The sequence below is a fragment of the Plectropomus leopardus genome, chromosome 7, assembly GCF_026936395.1.
Source record: "Plectropomus leopardus strain MGB_pleo_1.0 chromosome 7, ASM2693639v1, whole genome shotgun sequence".
NCBI lineage: Eukaryota > Metazoa > Chordata > Actinopteri > Perciformes > Serranidae > Plectropomus > Plectropomus leopardus.
This window is the reverse complement of record NC_142182.1, coordinates 16,563,022-16,584,020: the sequence shown is the minus strand read 5'-3', so window position 1 is coordinate 16,584,020 and position 20,999 is coordinate 16,563,022. Positions and strand designations below refer to the sequence as shown.

The 20,999-nt window shown below is 38.6% G+C and overlaps 2 protein-coding genes across 10 annotated transcripts in view; both read right to left on the bottom strand.

The window, feature by feature from the left end:
- Positions 1–11,228, bottom strand: part of LOC121950573 (UPF0606 protein KIAA1549) — a 48,269-nt gene extending 37,041 nt beyond the window's left edge. For all 6 annotated transcript variants that reach the window (XM_088080055.1, XM_088080051.1, XM_088080053.1 and 3 more), the window contains exons 1-2: positions 11,023–11,228; positions 8,975–9,265 (exon numbers count right to left, since the gene is read on the bottom strand). In XM_088080055.1, coding sequence (XP_087936181.1) covers positions 8,975–9,107 — 133 coding nt within the window. In that variant the 5' untranslated portion in view covers positions 9,108–9,265; positions 11,023–11,228. The remainder of the gene's footprint in view (positions 1–8,974; positions 9,266–11,022) is intronic.
- Positions 11,229–13,260: 2,032 nt separating this feature from the next.
- The window catches only part of hipk2 (homeodomain interacting protein kinase 2), an 89,161-nt gene continuing 81,422 nt past the window's right edge, over positions 13,261–20,999 (bottom strand). For all 4 annotated transcript variants that reach the window (XM_042495594.2, XM_042495595.2, XM_088080050.1 and 1 more), the window contains exons 14-15: positions 20,753–20,913; positions 13,261–19,897 (exon numbers count right to left, since the gene is read on the bottom strand). In XM_042495594.2, the coding sequence (XP_042351528.1) occupies positions 19,436–19,897; positions 20,753–20,913 (623 nt within the window). In that variant the 3' untranslated portion in view covers positions 13,261–19,435. The remainder of the gene's footprint in view (positions 19,898–20,752; positions 20,914–20,999) is intronic.

Below are 20,999 nucleotides of genomic sequence, written 5' to 3'. Positions count from 1 at the left end.
TCCAACCTGCGGCCCTTTGATGCATGTTGTCCTCTCTCTCTCTCTCTCCCTTTCATGCTTAAGCTGTCCTATATGTAAAAAAGGAAAAAGCCAAAGAAACAAACAAACAAAAACTCCTTAAAATAAATAAATAAAAAATAACAACAAATTGTAATATGGAATCGCAAAACTTAAAAACGCAATTCTTATGGAATGGGCACCCAAGTATCGCAATACTATTAAATCAAGAGATAAGCATTTTGTAGCAGCGTTGGTGAACGTCAGTTCCTTGAAAACTCGTTTGGCCATATTCAAATGGATGATGACACAAATAAAATGCTCTTCTTGTGGCTTGGTTGGTTTGTTCTGCTTACGTTTATACATCTGGTTGAGGGCTTGGATCATTGCCAGCAATCATATAAAAGGATTTCAAGAGAGGGATTATTACTGTTGTTTGCTGATCTGATGTTCCTTTACAAAATCCCCACAATAAAGTAAAAAAGGATGCAATGGGGTAGAGAGAGTGACTGTGCTGAAGGCAGACACAACTTCAGGCAGCTGAAATAGCGCTAACCCATTTACCTGGGATGACAATTGACTAAATGTAATGAGATGATTTATTGGATCATCACATCTCTCCACTAACATTTATGTGTGACTGTTTAGAATAACTCTACAGAGGGATACTGTGTCTGAATAAATCATTTTTTTAAACATGCAAATTAAGATGGCAGAGGAAACTTGTTTTTTTTTGTTTGTGCTGTAGTAGCACATTTTTTGTTTTACTTGCTTAATTTTACTTAAGTTTCCTTAATTTAACCTTTACAGAATGCTAACGGCGCAGTCAGAGTCAAACGAGTAAGAGTATGTTCAGATATATCTCATAATAAGGAGGGCAAGGAATGGTTCTTTGTGATTATTGCCTTTATTGCACTGCAGCTCTTTTTTTTAATCTTTATTATTAGCCAAAATATATTGCTTTGGGACTTGTATGAAATGTGTAAGTAGAAATGCTTAGTAGTTTATATATTAAATTTTATGCAAGATTTTAGAATTATATTCCTAAAACTGATACATTTAATATATTTTTGAATACAGGTTAAAGTTTGAAAAAAAAGATTCCCTCTCTAAAAAGTTAAAATTTGAAGAGTAAACTATAAAATCTGGGAATGTATAATAACAATAAAAAAAATACAACGCACTCACTCACAATATAACTTGTTGAAAGTGGGTGCTGAATCCTCAATGGATAATAAAAACACAGACATATTCTTCTTTATGAAGGAAAACTTGAATAAAGCCTGCAACAATGAACACAAACAGATGTAAATCCTCCAAGCAAGACAAAATGTGATTTTGGCTTTGCTGTCCTCTCATGACTACTGATCCTAAGGCTGAAAAAGACCCGATAATGCCTTTCTGCAGACAGCACTCTGTTGATGTCTGGAATTGAATCACAGAAAATACTTTCCCCTCATTCTCCTTTACTCAAACCAAACCTCATATACAAAACAAGTCGACAAGGTAATACCCAAAACAGAATCAGTGTCCTTCAGTGAAATATTTGTACTTTTGAGAGTTGACAGACAAAACAGTTACGTTCGCAGTAGCATTTGCAGAACATGAAAAGGACAAAAAATATGTTTCTGTCTCTGTTACTGCAAGTGGCTGGGTGAAGCCTAAATATGATTTGCCTAGTGAATGGATGAGTGTGCTACTTTCTGAGTGGAGGAGACAGAGCTGTATGGATCCCTGTACAATCACATTACACACGGACAGAGAAACACACACCACAAAGACGCAATGTCCAACTGAGCTGTTCAGTACTGATTTCTGAGGCATTTTATGAAAGTCAACCTGCCTTTGATTCTCAGTATAACGTTTCTATGGCAGCCAAACAACTTGTATCCAAGCAGCTGTGAAACACAGACATGTGCTTGTGTGTGCACATGCACCCGCCACACAGAATCATGCACGAAAACACACATACATTCCTATGTGTGCCGAGAAACCTGAGATACCAATTACAGAGTCCTCTAATGATATCGTTTCCTATGTTTGCCAGACTGCTTATTGCAAAAAAAAAGTTATTTAATGGTTGTGTAATTTGAAAAAAAAAAGAAGACAGAGAAGAAAGGGTCTTTTGGTATTAATGCTAGCTAACTACAACCCCACACATGGTTCTGTTTTCAGCTAAGCCCCTTGCGTGACTGGCTCTTTTCAGTTGGCAGGAGCTGCGTATGCTGAGTGCAGTCGAACAATCAAGATACGGCTGTGTTGACATTTGGTATATCGGGGAAGCTTTTAAGATGGTCAAGATTCCATTGTTTTTATCAGAGAAGTTCAATTAGATCAAGATCTCCTCCAAAACTCAAGTGGGACCCCCTTGGAAAAAAAAACAACTTCATAACACTTCATAGAATTTATTAGAAACCTACACCAGTTGCTTTCCGGCACAATTTCTTGTCGTATTTACCTTCCATCAATCAGTAAAAGATTAAAAAAAAACAGGTTTTAATCATTAAAGCAAATGTTCTAAACAGAAGTTTGAATGCTGATCCAGATCTTGCCCACTATCTGATGGGTCAATGAAGGTAAAACGCAACAGAAAGTTTTTGTAATTGAAGTTGTAGTTGAACATCTAAATTAATTCAGCGGTCTGATTTGGCCAGAATGAGCATGAGAATGGAGACCTGACTGAGGTCATGCCTGCACTTCATCAAATATTTATGTGACCCTTGCTTCATTTTCCTGAGGGTATACTTTTTTAAGATAAGAGAAAGGGGAGAGCAAGAAAGAGGCGGGGGGGCAGGAGAAGGGGGAGGGGAGTGGTACAAGGGTGCAATTGAGAAAGAGGAAGAGAGGCAACAGAGAGGATCTGAGTTAAAGGTACAGTTTGATACAAGGAAAGTGGACTTTTCAGTGGACGTTTTCATTGAGTCTTCGGGGATTTGTAGCATGTCAGGCTACTGTATGACAGATTTAAGGATTTAATAACTTAAGTCTGTAAAAAATCCAAGTCTCCCAAAAATTGATGGCTATGATATATATATAAATCATTTCAAAGAGTGGATTTTGATGGTGCCAAGCCATTGTGTCATCCTTTCAAAACAAGCCCTGCACTATGCACGCAGGGACAAGCATACACACACACAGACACACACTGCGTACACTCCTTTACTCTCTGCAGTCCTGATTTTCTTCGAAAGACAGGAAGGCAAAGTCTTGTAACCGGAGAGGCCAAGAGGACTGTGTCACTCAGCACCCTCCTCTACTTTAGCCTCCATCCTCACAGCACAGGCTTTAGATCCCGGGAGGACAAACACTGTCTACCGGTTTAGGTTAAGCTCTCTTATATATATCTGTGCACAGTTACATGAAATACCTACTGTTTGATTTCTAAGTAGTTTCTGTGATGCTGACAGCTCCAAAACAAAATGATTTAGCCTGGAGTAGCTCAAAAGAGGCCTGGCTGAACCGCACCATCTGCTGTGATAAATATATAAATAATCAGCTGCAGTTCATCAGAGCACATATAATAGTGATTTTGGGCTCAGCACAGTATGGCCTCAATGTTTGCCTTCTGTTATGTCGCGAACTTTGAATTGTGCACTTCAAGCTCTAAACACTGACAGGCCATAAGCGCATGAAACTGTAAGTGCAGTCGGGGAAGTGTTTCTAGTGAGATCAAAGTTAATTTTAACAATAACAGCTTGCATTTGGTGACTCTCTAACTACACAGTTCAATGCCTTTATCATGTTAAACTTGACACTGTCACAAGACTTAGTTTTATTTCCCCAAAACCTGAATAAACAGATATTCTATAAGCCAAGATAATGAATATGGAACTAAAGAAATTATCATGTTAACTGCAATCGATGTATCCCTCAAGTGTTATGCAATGTTTCACATAATGCGAAGCTAATTGATAAAAAGCTATGTATAATAAATATTGACAAGAACCCTACAACCCTAACGGTGGTTATTTTGTACCATATATATTTTTAAATATTGTGAAAGTTCAAATAACATGGTTAAAGTTAATACCTTAATATACCAGAAACTAGTAATTTATTAATGACCACCGAATCTGGCTACAAACAAATAAAACAAACACAACTAAATAACAAAACACTGATTAGTTGTTTGAGTCCTTGATTTAATAAGATTGTTGTTCTACACAATATTCTTGCTGTGTTTGGACACTTTAGGATGCTGAAACTGCAGTGGAAAATTGCCTTGGTGAAACACAAAAAAAGGGTACACAAAATCACTAACAGATGTACATACACAGGCCCCCACCATGGTACCTTCACATCACAACCTACCAGTATGATGCAGGTAATGGCAGACAACTGGAAAAAATTAGGTAAATGATACTACAGCCACCCTGACAATAGCTGACTTTATAACTATATATATATGACAATAACTTGTGAATATATCAGGATATATTATAGACACTGCTTATCAACTGGAAGAATAACATTAGCTAGCTGTTTTTCAAATGTGTCTGCTATTATTGACTTCCCCTTGACCAGCAGACCAGCAGACCAGCAGACCAGCTTCCACTGCCCTCCCTACAGCCAAATAATGGTGGGAGAGGCCAGCGAGTAGAAATGCAGGGTCAGCCACAGGCTGCTGTCCAATAGATCTTTCTGGTCAAGCTGCAGGCTTGGTGAGAGCAAAAGTAGCCACTGTTTGACTTTTGATAGGTTCTACCCATTGATCTGCAACTGGCTCCCAGCTCTAATGAATAATGAATGGCCATATTGTCATCCCACACAGATCACATTTCACATGGCAACGGGCTGCACTGGTAATTAGCCAGGACTTTGCTGGCCTGCAGCTTGCTGTGTTGAACTTGCCAGCCACTGCAGTGCAGAGAGCGACAGAGACTGTTGAAGCAAAACGGCAAAGGCACTTTATGGCATTACAAATAAAGTTTCTAATTGTATTCTATATGTTTATAAAGACCTTGAATTTTGGATCTAGGGTGTAGATGTGGAACGATGTCTTTCACAGAAATTGAGCAGAAAGACCAAGAGAAGCAGGGAAGTATGAAAGAGGGAAATTACTGTGTGATGTCGGGTCTGGAGGAACAATTATACTTCAGTCGGCCATGCTCTATTTGACCTAGAAACTATAAAGTGTGCTTTTCTGAGTCTGCAAGAGAAAATCTGTGTGACTGGTGATTTCACTGTTGAATTACACAATGGAAACACAGTTGTCATTGCGAGCATGGATTAAGTGAACCGTACAGCGATTGTAACAATTATGAGCACTTGCCGTCATAAAATAACCAGGGATTTTCTAGCAAATTCCATCATTGGGGCAAACATTTTACCATAATCTTTGGAGGTTTATGAGTTACTTTTGCCTCACCAACTAATTAGAGCTTTGGCTATGACACACAGGTAATATGTTTTTTAAAAACTGTAATCTTGTGAAACAGTCAGGGGCAATCATGTCCAAGAAGAAACAGTGTTTGCTCTCACCTTAACTACTGTGATTTAGCTTGTAAATATAATACTGATCCAACTGTCAAAAAGAACAGGTCCCACTGCTGCCAGTATTTCACTTCACATTGTGAGATATTTAAAAAAAAAAAATCATCTTCAGCCACACAAACTCATATTAGAGCTTAATTTTCTTGATATGTAATACCTAAAATGATTTGTGCTCATGTAAAAAAAAAAAGATTGTTAAACTCAAGTAAAAGCCAAGATGACTACACATCAAATGACTGCACTTTTAAAGGATTAGGCAGAAGCTGGTGTCATGATCAGTGATTGACAATATTCTGCACTTCTTAAATAAAGGAAGCAGCATTCATCATAAAAAAGTTTCTCAAACAATCAACTGTCACCGAGCCAATGATCGTGCATTCCTTTGGTGATATATGACAAGCCTGTGCAAACATTTAATTACATTTAAAGGGTGTTTGAAAAAATCTGTGGAAATGGATGTAAAACAAGCCTGACAGAAAAATGTTTTTTGCTTATTCATGTTCTAAACATCAGCAGTTTTGGTGTAGTAGTGAAGTGTAATCTTCAGGTATGCTGAAGTGTATGGGCCAACATACGAGTAAAGAATTATACTAATTATACTGTTGTCACTTTATTTACTGTAGGCATTGTGGTTGTTGTAAACCTGAATTACATTCCAGATTTTTACAACTATGACATGTCAAACTTTACAAACAGCACACTCATTAAGTGTAGTAATTTTACTATTCTTACATTTCTCTCAATGTTCCCTTTATGGAGAAATAATTAGATCAGTTAAAACAAAACAGGCTGATTCAGAACAGCATGCAGTCATCTGAAATCTGTCCAAACCTTGGCTGATAAATGTATTCTCTTGTGGTGCAGTGGTTTGCATTCTGCCACAGGAAAACTGTCCATGAGATGCTCCTCAGTGTTTAGTAGAGTGACGATCAAAACCAAGAGCAAATATCAATAAATCAAACCTCTGTGCTTTGGCAGAAGATATCTGCCTGTAAGAGATGAAACAACCCTGATAAATCCAGGTTAAGTATTCCTTTGGAAATACAGATCGTGAAAGGCAAAGATTGAGCACAGCAAAGTGCACAGCATCTGACACCAGCCCACTTCTTAGTCTCCAACCAAGGGAACAAGAAAGAAAAGAAAAGCAGTTATCCTACATCTCAAGTTTGGTATAAAAAAGAGAAAACTATTGTATTTTACAGCCCATAATAGCTTTAGGAGCAGCATCTCCACACAGTGGGACTAAATGTAAACTAGTTAGTAAACACACAGCTGATTGAGTCTGATAAGCAAATGTTGAATGGCAGAAACAGAAAAAAATATATACTTTATACAAAAATATAAAACTTCACACTTCAACAATCTTTAAATTGTCGCTAATATGGCTCAACCATACTTTGTATACACCAGGTCAGTAGTCTGACAAAATCTGAAATATGACACAATGTCCCAAATACATTAGTGATAAACTGAAGAAAGTTGGTAGGCCACATTATAGGTTACCTTAAAAAAGCTGTTCATTAAAAGAGATTACAATTTACTAATTCCTGTATTCCTGCACAAGGCTCTCACCCTGGCATTACTGCATAATCCTATTACAACACAATATCAAGAGTTTTTGGCTGCTCTTAAAAATGCTCTTTTCGCAGGGCAATGTGTATGTCGGGGGGAAGGGTGTCACTGGGATCACGTCACTATCTATAAAAGTAAGCCACGGGAAAACACCCATTCTCTTTCCCTAATTACTTGAAAGTGGTTTAACGCTTCAGTCTGTGTACTTTAGGGATAGAGCCACTTCTCTTGTGAAAATCCAGCATCTAATATGTGAGTGTCTTCATTATGAATATCACAACCCAGGGTCACACACATTTTGTTCACATGAAAAAAGAGACATTAGTAAGGTGAAGTGGAGGTAAACTGACTGAAAAACTGAAAAGAAATAGTTGCAGTGTTAGGGCCTTATGCCATCTAACATGTTGTTTCTTTGTATTAACAGGATGACAAGCTTTAAGTTGATAACAGCGTGAAGGTTAGGATAGCGAGCTTATGACTGGAAGGTTGCTGGCGAAGTTGGCCTTGAGCAAGGCACATAATGAACCAGACTGCTCCAGTGCAGCTGCTCAGTGGCCAACAAACAAGACTGCAGTTGTACGAAGTATTCCCTACATGAGGAAAAGCAATGCAGAAAATAAGCACTTTTAACTGAAGTCAATTTATATAAAAATAAAATAAAAAATAGGACAGTTGAATGTTTTTTGTTATTTCCTGCAGGCCTATACGGGACAAGCGGTGTACAAAGTATGGCTGTAAACTTTTGATTTTAACCCAGTCCTCAGGACAAGGGCTTTTAGAAACTAATCCACTGGATCCTTTAAGCCATTAAGACATTTAAACAAACATAAACTCAACATAGCATTCAGGTTTACTTTCAGTTTGGTTCAATTTATGACGTTATTCAGTGAGACTGAGTGATATACACCAGACGTTCCCAACCTTTTTCCTTAAGGGAGCTATTTTATACCAGTGAGTTGACTGATGAAAACTGGACTAAGTGACATAAATTAGAGAATATTTCACATAATATTCAATGCATAACAAAACATTACACAACAACTGATAAATTGTCCAACTAATCTAAATAGTGAAAGCAATAATTGCAAGAAGTTTGTGTGAAACCAGCAATTTGGATGAATTTTGAGAAGACCGTTCCCTGTGAATATTGCATAAGAATGGGTTTACATTCATATTTTTTTTTAGGAACTTTTATATGATTCTCAGCCTCTATTATAGTTTTATTGAACAATCACTGATTCTTGAAAGGCATCTTTTTGGACAAATTCTGTTTTTTTTACCCAACACCTGCCTGGCCATTTTTCTATTGGCTTTTGGGTTGTTTTAACTGTTTGTTTTTTTTTTTTTTTAGCTCTTTTAACTTTTCTAATGCAGGACAAGGCTGTTCAGCAGAGAATGAAGGTTATCTGAGTACAGCTATGTTCAGGTCTTCACTGTGCCCTTATCTTGCGAGATTTTTCTAAAGTTTACATCTTACTAGTTGTGAAACATAAAAATAGCAATTTGTTTGTGTTTTTTCATATAAATGACTTAAATGCTGCAATGGGCCGACTGTACAGATTTCATGTCCCCTTGCAGGGTCAGGACCCTCAGGTTGGGAACCGGTGATATACACAGCACAAGCACAGGGTTCTGTTCCACAAATACCATAATCACTATTTTTAACATTTGTTGATTTTGCCACCTCTTGTACTAAATTAAGAAACAGTAGTGGATATTTTTGTCCTTGAAATAGTTATTGTTGGTTTGAATTCGTCTCCTCACAAGTGCACCTTAGACTGATCTTGGTATCTATAACTTGTTATTGTTCTTCAAAGCTAACTGATGTTGTACTAGATGCTGTGGCAGTTATGGAACACACAGTACAAATTAGTGTTAGTGTTGTGTGAGTCAGCGAAAGGTGTTCTCTTACCTGCAACAGGTGAGTCAGCTGCGATCACTGTTACCAACACTGTCATCCCCAGCAACACTGCACGCTGGCCGCGGGCGTGCATGAGAGCCTTGAGCATCACCACCAAACCCACAGAGGAGACTAAACCTGCCATGGTACGGCGGGGGGGAGGTCAAGGCATTTCATCCAGTTAAGAAGAGAAGATTCATTTCGAAGCGATAATGAAGGTTTTGGTTATTTCAGGTCGCCTGGTTTGGTCTCCTTTAGTTTAAGGCCCCTCCTTCCATAACATGTGCTCTCAATGAAGAATGGCTGTCGGAAAACAAAAGAGCAACAGTGTGATGCTCAAAACAAAGCAACCACTTCTTTACTACTTGAGCTTCAATTCATGAATTCATTAGCAGTTAACTGAAAACAACCACTGCTAAACTGAAGTACACATGAGCTCACACTCTTTTCATATTATTCAAAAACCTTAATTTGATTAAAGTTGCATTCTTAAGACACACAATAATGGCAATACCTGTGCAGCTTGCAATAACAGGGACAGATGGGTCAGTTGGTATAAGTTCATTCTTCTAGAAATAATTATTATTATTATGATTTTGAGGCAATTAGCTTTTTCTATTTTTCATTTTGTTTAAGTCATTACCTTAATTTTTGCTAAATCTATACACTGGGCCTTTAATAAACAATTAAGCGATACATTTCTACAGTGATTCATTTCATTCATACAGTGTGGAAAAAAAACACTGATACAGCCTAGCATTGTGATATTTTGTGCGGCAATAGTGTATTGAAAAACAGATGCAACATTTTATCTCTAAAACCTAAGATAAAACAGATATTGTCAATGTTTTCCTTTGGGAGCATAATCACAGTATATCACTTTATGTTACTGCAATACTGCATGTTGCAAAATATTTCAAGTTGCAATATTATTATATCATGACTCAAGTATCGTGATATTTTTGTATTGTGATTCCCACTCATATGTGCATGAGGACCAAGTGAGTGAAAAATACTTCAAGTTTTCCTTATAAAAACCATACAGGTTTTTTTTTTTTTTTTAATAAAATAAAAAGGGTTTGGTCCACATGCTCAGGAGGGCAGAGGAAGGATCAGCTAACTAGCTCCTAGTTTACCATTGTTTGGTTGCAGTGATCAAAGTTGTAGTTATAAAATGACAGTTTAAATAATATAAAATATAGCATATAATATAAAATATGTCTATATAGATATATCTCATTAAAAAAACTTTGGGAGAGGGGAACACAGAAGTAAGAATATAAAAAATATAACAATATATTTTATTATGCATATTCCACTATGTATATATGTGTATGTGTATGTATACAGATGTATGAATACATACATGGATGTGTTTGTATTACATTTTAATTGCATTTTGTGAATCATGCCGTATTTTCTTATATTGTATGGTTTTGTATTGTAAAGCACTTTGTAACTGGTTTAGATAAGCACAATAGAAATAAAAGATAAATGAAATATGTAAATGGTTAATAAGTGCTGTAAGTATCAAACCATGTAAAAAAGAAAGGGTTGGGGTCATGTTTAGATAGAGGAAAACACATCGACGGGGAAACAGTTTTGGACACATCACCAGACACATTTCATGCACATGGCCAACCAGGTCATTACAGGGCAACGTAAATAACATAAACAGACATTAGGAGTTATTAAATGAAGTGAACTAACTCTCCATAGGCAGGTAACCGTTTAACTTGGTGAATGAGGAAAAGAGACCCCGCACACAGACTTCATCCCCCGGCTGTGTCGCTAGCTTTCAGAGGGTCTCATCATGATACAGTACAGTCTCTTGTCCTACATCCCGTCCTGTTACTTGCAAGTTAAACGGTCATGTGTCTCTTCGTCAGGCTACACAAAGCATCCTTAAGTGTCACAGCAACATGCAACAAACGAGTTAGCTAAAATACTTTGGTCATATTCCCACAAGCTAGCTAAGAGTGCACAGATAACACGATATTTTTCCTCCTTTCCTCCAGCCATTCCTGTCAGCCTGCTCATAGCTGCGCATTCAGACTTACCAAAAAAAGGCAGCTCCAGCTCTGTCAGTTCCTTTGTCTGGGTGGAGAGAAATATCCGTGAATGATACAAAATGCTGCCTGGTGCTTCGTCATTAACCTTCATGCAACCACCTGCCTGCGTTTTGGAGTAATTTCAGCGTGAGATGACTGTGCACGAGCTGGTCGCTGGCTTTCATCTGACACTCTTTTGGTAACAGTTACCTTCTCCCGTCCTGAGGATTGGGTTAGTCCCGCCCCCCGGTTGATCTGATTAGTTTCTAATTTATCGACACCGTCTCTCATTGGCTGCACGTCGTTTCTGTCACAGTGGTTTTAAAAAATTAGGTTGGTTCTCCTCGACTGGCGTCTGCGGCTTCCACGGCAACGTTGCCTCATGCGATGATGCCATACTTAACAAGGTATACATCTAGAGATGCATATATCAATGTCAGCATGTTTACTGGCTGAATAGAGTTTACCTTTTCACGCTGTGAGGAAGCACAAAGAGTTAAATATCTGATCTATTTTCTGCAAGGATTCATTCATGTTCTGGTTGTTGCACTCCCGAGCCTTTTCATTTACAATTACATCAACATTTTTAAGCCTGTTTAAGCGCAGCGTGTTTGTGGTGAGACACAGTACAAATGCACTCTCCTTTTCTGTTATAATGCATGATTTCAGTCAGAAACGACATGCACCACATTGCAAAGAGCTTGCACTTTGGTGCATGCTGCAAACATCGTGCATAGCAAGGTTTTGCGGTTGAAAATAAATGGAGATGATCAACATAACCTAATCACGTCAGTGCCAGTTTGTAGACGTCAACATTTTGGTGCACACCGCCACCTAGTGGTATGACTAACGTTGCAGATGCAGATCAATTCTTTCTTTCAATTACTCCCAATTACCCTTTATTGAACATGTGGTAGGGAGGTGTAGATGGAGGTGTGTGTCATGGTATCATGGAAAAATAAATCCCAAAATGCTTATATTATTGATGACATGACTTGATATCTTATATTTTAAAAAAGCGTTTATGCATTCAATCTGTAATAGAACTAAGCACTGTATTGGAAACCTGTCATTTTAGGTATTTTTACTTAACTTGAGTATTATTGTCCTAGTTTATGCTACTTTTTTATTACTCCCATGCATTCAAGAGGTGTATGTCTACTTTTTACCTGGCTATACCTGGCTTTTACCTGGCTATAGTTGCATTTACAGATTCCGATTTTAGATTTTCAGATGCAAAAGACACAGCATGCTACGCTTATACAAAAAAAACCCTCAAGTACACAGGTGTCGATTTCAGGGGGACGCAGAGGAGACATCGAGCTCAATATTTTGAACATGTGCATTTTTCCACTCAACCATAATAGTAAGAGAGGACTTTTATTTTGACGTAATCAAAGGCATTTACACCATAAATTGACGCAAAAAGGCACAAATTGCTGCATAAAAATTGCCAGCATGAATGAAATTAAGTGCTGACTAATAACATTTTCTTTTATCAAAATGTTAATAATTCCTTTGCCTATTAACTGCGGGTAACACATTTCCATGATCTCTATCTAACACATTGTAATATTCAGTTCACAGACCAATTTTTTTTTACTTTTGATTGTATAAAACTGACGTTACCCTCACCAAAACAAATTTGTGACATTCAGATGTTTTAACATCTCCCCCCTACTCAGGGTCACTTCAGTAGAGTGTATAAATGAAATAAGAGAAAACACCTATGTGCATGACCTTTAAACATTAGAAAAATAAGTAATAATAATAATAATAATAATAAAAAAGAAAGATATTTTTATGTTATGATTGAAACCTGGATCTTTTTTTTTTTTTTTTTGGTGCTGTATTCAAACACCTTTCAGAAATATGTAAACCTCTGAAACCTGAGCAAGGTTTCTTTTGAAAAAGTGGGGAAAAAGGCAATGAGCAACATTACAATAAATATTCTGCAAATTGCAATGAAGTATATACAAGTATATTTATATTTTTAGAGGAAGGCTAGGAAAAAATGTACGGAAAGTTATTGTAATTATCATAAAATCATGTATCAGAATAATATTTCTTAAAACACTTTTCTTATGTCATTTCCTTGTTTTTTTTTACTTTGCTTTTTTCTTTATTTCGCTTTTACTTTCTCTCTCTCTCTCTCTCTCTCTCTCTCTCTCTCTCTATATATATATATATATATATTACACACACACACACACACACACAACAGTACAGTAGAAAACATAAGACTGGTGCCGTCGTGACTTAACAGTTTAATGTAAATCCAAGACAAAGTGTGATTACATTTCTACACATATACAATATGCATATGTGAGCATACAAATTCTCATTAATAACTCGATTCACCTCGGAGACCGAAAAAATGATCAAAAGTAACAGTGAATAACAAGCTATAACATAGTTCACCACAACGCGAGCCCCTTCTCACCCTACAGTTAGTAAAGAGGACAATTAAAATAACTATATTCTTCTATTTGACGAAGCTGTTTGTCTGTTAAAATCCTCCTGTGAAATTTACAATGCTATCATTAGTTTTTTCGAAGCCTAATATAAATTCACTCCATTTTTCTACAACGAAAATGATTAAGAGAAGCACACAACATCATAATGGTAACACAAGCGCTTAGTAGCAAGTACTCAACTTGTTAGGAGGTTTAATTAATCCTTCTTCTTATTGTCATTATTATATTTATTTAAACATTCTATAAAGCCAGTAAAATATCCATTCTCATAACATACTTAATAATATTAGGCTAAGGAACAGGGTATACATAGAACGCTACGTCAACAGATTGAAATAATAAGACATCACACCCCGATAAACAAAAGTAAATAAGAAAAGACAGTTAACAGAGAAGTATACTAGCAAATACTGCAGCACACATTAGCTTTATCGACACAGAATGAGATTTTACACCATTGAGAAACCATACAGCAATGGACACAAAAAGGGGGTCAGGGTTTGATGCACTCTTAGGTCTTTAGAAAATGTAAATGAATTGATAAATTGCTTGCATGAAACTTGTTGTGCAAGTAGCTATTTGATGCATTATTGCGCTACTCTGATTCACATTTTTGAGAATGTACCAAAAGGGATTTGGACTTTGACATGACCTCTAGCTTTAGATTAATTATTTTGTAGTGTAAACAGGCTTTGAATGCAGCTTTGGTCTACCACTTCTAGATTTATTAACACCACAAAAATAACTATCTTTGGCTAAGAAATCTCTCTGAAAGTAAGATGTGGGGAAAGCTACATTTCTTTATGTAAAGTCGGATCAAAGATCTTGAATCACAGCAATTTGGGGATTTTAAGTGGTAGAAATTCTTGCCTGGTTTTACACAAATCAGAATAAACGTAGGAAAACAATTTTAAATCAGTTTTGGTTCTTAAATTCATACATCGTAATCACCTGACACCCTCTATCAGTGATGGCATCAAACCTTGACCACCTCACCCTGAATTCCCCCGAGGAACAGCCAGCAAAAGGAGCAGATCTCCTCAGTGAAAAATTAAAAAAACACAAAACATACACTCTCATCCAAAAGGGCTTTAAGAATGCTTGTGTAGATTATGAATTTCCTGGTGACAGAGAGTACATCAGCTCATGAGAAACCCCCCCACACCTGTTTCTAACCCCTTTGTACTTTGGGAGGCAGCTGAGACTTTGCCAAATAGTTTAAACTGTACAGGTGCATGGGTTGTCTATTCACTTCTTGCTGAGCACCATGTCACCTTAGAGGAGTTCATCTAAAGACTAATGTAGCACTGTGCGCCATAACACTCTCAGGAATGTTTCTCAGTGTTTCCAAAACTCCCAGAGGAGGAGTATTCATGATTTGAGCAAAGCTAAAAGTTTCTATTTTATAGGAGAATGCCAGGCTTCATAGAGAGTGAGACAATGCCTTATTTCATTTTCTCTAATTCAAATGTCACTTTAAAGGTCCAGCGTGTAGGAATTAGGGGAATATATCGGCAGAAATGGAATATAATATAAAAAGCATGTTTTCTTTAATGTATAATCACCGGAAAATAAGAATTCTTGTGGTTTTTGTTACCTTAGAATGAGCTGTTTATATCTACATTGAGGGCAGGTGCTCGTCCACAGAGACTGCCAAATTGCACTGCCATTTCTTTATTGTGGTCCAGAAAGGACAAACCAAACACTGGCTCTAAATGGAGCCATTCGCATTTTCACATCGGCCACCGTAGTTAGCGGCTTGCTGCCCGTCTCTGATGAGCCAAACACCACAAGGTTAGAAACACTGATTTGCAAGGTGAAATTGCTTCACTCAGTGTTTTTACAAGTTTAAATCAAAAGGGTCCATTTGTTTTGGAGAGGAGGAGATGACTCCAGATAATTCTGCTTTCTGTAAAAAAAACCCTAAACAATGAACACTGACAGATTCTACCTGGGAGAAGTTTCAGCTGGTTGCAATCTGCAATCGTCACCACGAGGTCACTAAATCCACCTGAATCTTACACACTGGACCTTGAAACCTTTGGAGGTATTGTTGGTTATTTGGAAGGCAGTACTCTAACAGTAAAGTTGCAAGCTGGGAAGGCTATGCTTGATAACACAAAACATTTTTCACACTCTACATAAGCACATTTTGGTAATTGTAAGGTCACTCGATCTACGTTAATGCTCACATTTCTGATTCCCCTTTTTTATATAAACACAAAACATTGGTTATGTGAAACAGAGTAATAGACAAAGGTATCATACACATCAAGTCATTTCCCACAATGTTGCGCATACAGGGCTTCTCTTAATTTTCATTTGAGAAAATATTTGATTCCCCCTAATCGAGAGGAAAGTGGTAATTATACATTATTTCTCTCGTATGGGCTTTTGCTGGAGATCATATAATTATTGCATCATGCATGGCCACAAATGGTGTAGAAATCAAATGAACGGTCACTCACTGAGAAAGATCTAAAGCCATTTCAGATGTTGCAGGTCACATATTACATTCATTTTGTGCGGGCGACCATGGTTTTTAAAGGTATAGTTGGTACTTTTTTTTTTTTTGATTAATTCATTTTTACAGGTCATCTATTCCATGGCACGCTAATGTAAAACAATTTTTTTTTTTTTTTTTTTTACAAATTTTCATACAACACCAATAAAGCTACAATATCAACAATGTAAAATAATAAGAAAAAAAACTGGCTTAACAATTTGGAGAGAGATTAGATAATTACTGATCATTCAACCATGACAGGGCGCAAGTGTGAGGAGTAATGACAGTAAAACAAAAAAAACTTTCAAAAAAGACTTCTCATAGTTGAATATCCAGATTCTAAACAAATTAATGAGTGTGCTGTATGCATTAAGTATGTTAAATCCTCCTAGTGTACATCGTATGCTTGTCCTCAAAAGCACTTGTTTAAAGATGAGACCAGAGGTTATTGCCTGTCTGCTCTAGTGGAGGATTGCTTGTAGTGCGCTGTGCTGTACACGAACGATCTGTTGAATTCTTTGGTGGGAGGAGCGAACAGGAGAAAACAAAAGTGTGACAACACCATCCCCGTGCTGATAGGAGAGGGGGACAGGACAGCAGTGTAGCATGGGTAACGCCAAATTCCCTCAAACAGTGGAATGTTTCAGTAGTCTGTCTCACAACAGAGGAGCTAAAAGACTTCAATGGAAAATCATCTCCCTTATGCCTGTGTGTGCTTAGGCCCCAATGACCTAGAGGAAACCAAGTAGATAAAATAAAACAACAGAACAAAGAAGAATGATGTAACCAGCAACGTACTATGTAATCACATCTTTAACTACCCGGACCCTGGGCTTGCATGCTGACGGGGAGTTGTGAGGGGGAAAAGTACCAGGATGACAAACAACTCCACGGCCCTTCAAGGGATTTTTTTAAAAAGAGATTGTTTTTCTGGCTGTGGCAAGCATCTGCCTATAAGGGCCCAATTGGATTATCATCAACTCGACACATCATCAGCAGTGCCGCAACACTTTACACAGGTGTACCCACCTCCACGGAATACTAAATATTACTGTACATCAACCCCCAGGTTACAAAATAGAAATGAGCCTGACATATAATAAAAACACACACACACACACACACACTCTGATAAAACATCCACAAGAATTATTGCAACAATCTCTAAAAAATAAACACAACATGTACTACAGCCATGTCAAAAAAAAGTTCAAGATGATGTTAAGTTAAAAAAAAAAAATCACTTCAAATGCAAGTACTATGGCATACCATGAAGGAGAGGGGGAAGGCCTACGTTCAAGAGGACAAAATGAACAGAGTATTTGTATCATTGGCTACGAGAAAAAATTAAATCAAGCAGCAAACACACAAAGCGACAGCCCTATTGGTTCTCTAAGTGTTCAGGTATCCTGTTCGGCTGGCGTGGCGATGTCTGTGGTGTACCCGGTTCGAAGACAAATGGACAGTGGCGACAAATTGTCCACAAGGTACCCTTCCAGGTGTACGCTGCGGCATTTCCCTTCTGTTCTGTTCTTGCAGCTCTCGAAACGCTAACCTCAACTTCCAATTACCTTTGCAGGAGAAACAAACATGACAACAACAAAAAAGATTTCAGAATTATAAGTGTGCATTCAGGTAAGGTAGTGCCCTCCTGCGGCTCCTACCGACCACCCGGGCTCAGTGTTACTATCAACCTGCTCAGTGCCAACTTGCTACCATTTTAGTCCCATTTAAGATAGAGAGATTCACCCTGCGCTCCGCAGTCCCTACCTAAACTGACCCTACGCTTTCAAACAGCCCCCTCACTCGCGCCTACACAGTATCTCTCTCGAACAACCCTCGATATTCTGCCTCATCTCCGCAGCCTGGCTATCACTAGGCTTCACAGAACCACTCTCATGGCAACAATCACTTTCTGTCAGGCCCTTCTCTCGGACTAGCTTTTAACCTTGAAAAAACGACCTCTAACATTGTACTGTAACTCCCTGTGCATGAAAACTGAGCTAATATCTCTGCTCTGTCATCACGATGCATGAATTTTCTTGTGTGATTTAAAAAAAAAACAAATATATTCCAAACTAAAGCCACATTTTGGGTGATAGAGGTTTTACAGCTACAGCTATACTGTACATTGTCATATTTACATTAATATCCAGAGCAAAAATGTAACAAGAATTTATCTATGACTTTGGTAAGTACCCCAGGCAAGTTATCTCATGCACACATAATAAAACAGCTCAGCATGATATCGACTCTGACATTAATCATCATCTACAGAATGCTGTCATTAAGGATGTGAAACAGCAAGGGCTGAGCCTACACCTGGAAGAGAGCTACAACTGCCCCGACTAGGATGTCAAACCAGGAAAACATGTCTCTCTAAGTATAACTATAGTCTCTTGTGGCTTTCAGGATCCAAGCCAAGTAAACTGTGTCGTTATATCTGTAAGGCACTACGAGGGAACAATGGTCAGAACCGAAAGACTGAAGAGAGTTTTGAAGGAGGTGGACTACACACGCATGGCTGACAGTAGCACACACAGACAATCACGTTGTACATGCCTATGTTATTATAACCACTTTGTGCAATCACATTGAAAAAAGAGGAACAAATAAATCTATTGGTATCAGGAGAAAAAAAAAAACCTAACAGGTGCAGACTGCTACATTCTAAGAACGGGGCCCAGCTAAGACACCTAGCTAAAACTGAAGTATCGTCATTAAGGTGAAACATAAAGGAAAAAAAATATCTATAAATACACTAAAAAGTTTGTTGTCTTCTGTTGGTTATATTTCCAGAGGCCTCCTCAGCTGGAGAAGGTGGAGTGGGGGGAGGGGGAGTTGCCTCTCTTTTCTCCCCACACCATGAATGATTTGGAAATATTAAGACAGTTCAAGGCCATCAATATTTTTTTTCTTTGAAGAGCAGCAGGTTTCCGTATTTCACCTTCTCCCAAAATCTCCTTGGGATTCCAAACTTCCAGTCAGTAACCCCTGTTCAACAGTCACTTCCCAAATTTAAGAGGGGAAAATAAAAGAAAACAAAACCTCCACTGTCCCAAAAGGCCTGTTTCAAGCTTCCCTGTAAAACTAATGAGACATTACTTTCCTCATAAAGTAAAGCAAAGAATCAACAAATAAAAGCAAACACTGGCCCTTTCAGGAGACAAAAAAGAAAAAAAAAGAAAACATCTTCAACTGTACCCCTCTGAAATTCAACCCCATCTTTCCCTTCTAGAGAGGCTGATTTTTTTCTTTTTCTCTCTGTCGTTATATCTTCAAGTTACACGTGACAGTTTCATGAGGATTGCATGTTCCTCTGTCTCTGTTTATGTCTGAGGTCGAGGAGAGGGTGTTTCGACGGGGCTCAGGGCGGGCGGGTTCGGGGGCAGCAGCAGCGGCCCTGGGTCAGGCTCTCCAGTGTCAGTCAGTGTCTTCTCTAGAGGTAAGGGTACTGGTTGACCTTGGTGGGGCTCAGCGGGTATCCAGTGTAGACAGTGGAGGCGGGCGAAGCGCTGATGTAGGCCTGGTGGGCAAACTGGGCCTGGTACTGGCTGTGGTGCAAGGTGGGCGAGGGCAGCACACGGTGGCCCATGCTGACTGGGACCTGGTGAACGATGCTTGGTGGATAGCTTCCGTGCTGAACTGCGTGGCGCGCCGAGCCCTGTGACGCCACCAGGTGGGCCACGGTGCTGGTGGAGCCCAGAGCAGCAGGGGCTGTGTAGGTGTAGAGGTGGGGCTGGCTGGGTAGATGTGTAGCAGCCAGGTGTGGGTGGACGTTGCCTGTGTGAGAGGGGCTGTTGTGATGGAAGGAGTACGGGGCCTGAGTGGCGATGGTGGGGGTGATGTAGGCCTGCTGGCGCCGATGACCATTTCGCTCAGCTACCATATGCTGCTGGGCCTGAAAGAGGAGATGAGAGAAGGGCTTTTGGTTTTATTGCTCCTTAACTGTTGAATTTCCAAAAGAATGTTGAAAACTGTTGTTCATGGAAATCCTTATAGCCTCTAATATGATTGCTTAAAGGGACTGTTCACCCCAAAATCAAAAACACATCATTTTCCTCCTGCCTGTAGTGCTATTCATCAATCTTGATTGTTTTGGTGTGAGTTGCCAAGTGTTGGAGGTTTCGGCCGTAGGGTTGTCTGCCTTCTCTCCAATATAATGTAACTAGATGGCACTCAGCTTGTGGTGCTCAAAGCGCCAAAAAAACATTTGCAAAACTCAACACCAATGTCTCTTTCCAGAGATCATGACCCGGTTACTTAAGATGATCCACAGACCTTATTGTAAGCAGTTTAATATACAAACTATTTTCTTTCTACCAAACTACACCAGTCAACTCAAACTGTCTTTAAGTTTCTGAAGCATTTCACAAAACTTCTGGATAATGTTACACATGAATTATCAATTTTAAAGGAGTAGTTTGGCATTTTGAGAAATGCGTGTAATGACTTTCTTGCAGTGACTTGGATGAAAGGATCAGTATCATTCTCACCTTTCTTTTTTGTTACCTTTGGACAGAGCCAGACCACTTGTTTCCTCAGTTTCCAATCTTAGTGCTAAACCAGGCTAACTAGCTGGTAGTGGTAGCTCCATATTTACCATGCAGACATGAAAAAGATTGAAAAAGGTTTCCCCAAAATAAGATATATATGTATACTATATACAATTATATTCTTCTAAGCCATGATCCTAAAAGATCTGAGGGTTTGTACACGTGTTCACATGCTGATGGTTACACAAGGCTCACTATACCTGGCTGAGATTGAGAGGCTGCTGCTGGAGGGGGTGTGGCCCTGAGCGCTGCTGTCGATAGGACCCGCCTCCTGTCCCGCCCCCCGGTAGGTGATTATTGCCAGACACCACTCCATTGGAGGATTTGAACTTGTAAGCTGAATTCTGATGGCTCATTGAATCTGCGCAAGAGAGGATACAAGTTTAAAAGGTTGGGAGCCAGCAACTTTAATACCCAACAGCGTGATAGTTACTGACTATGCATGAG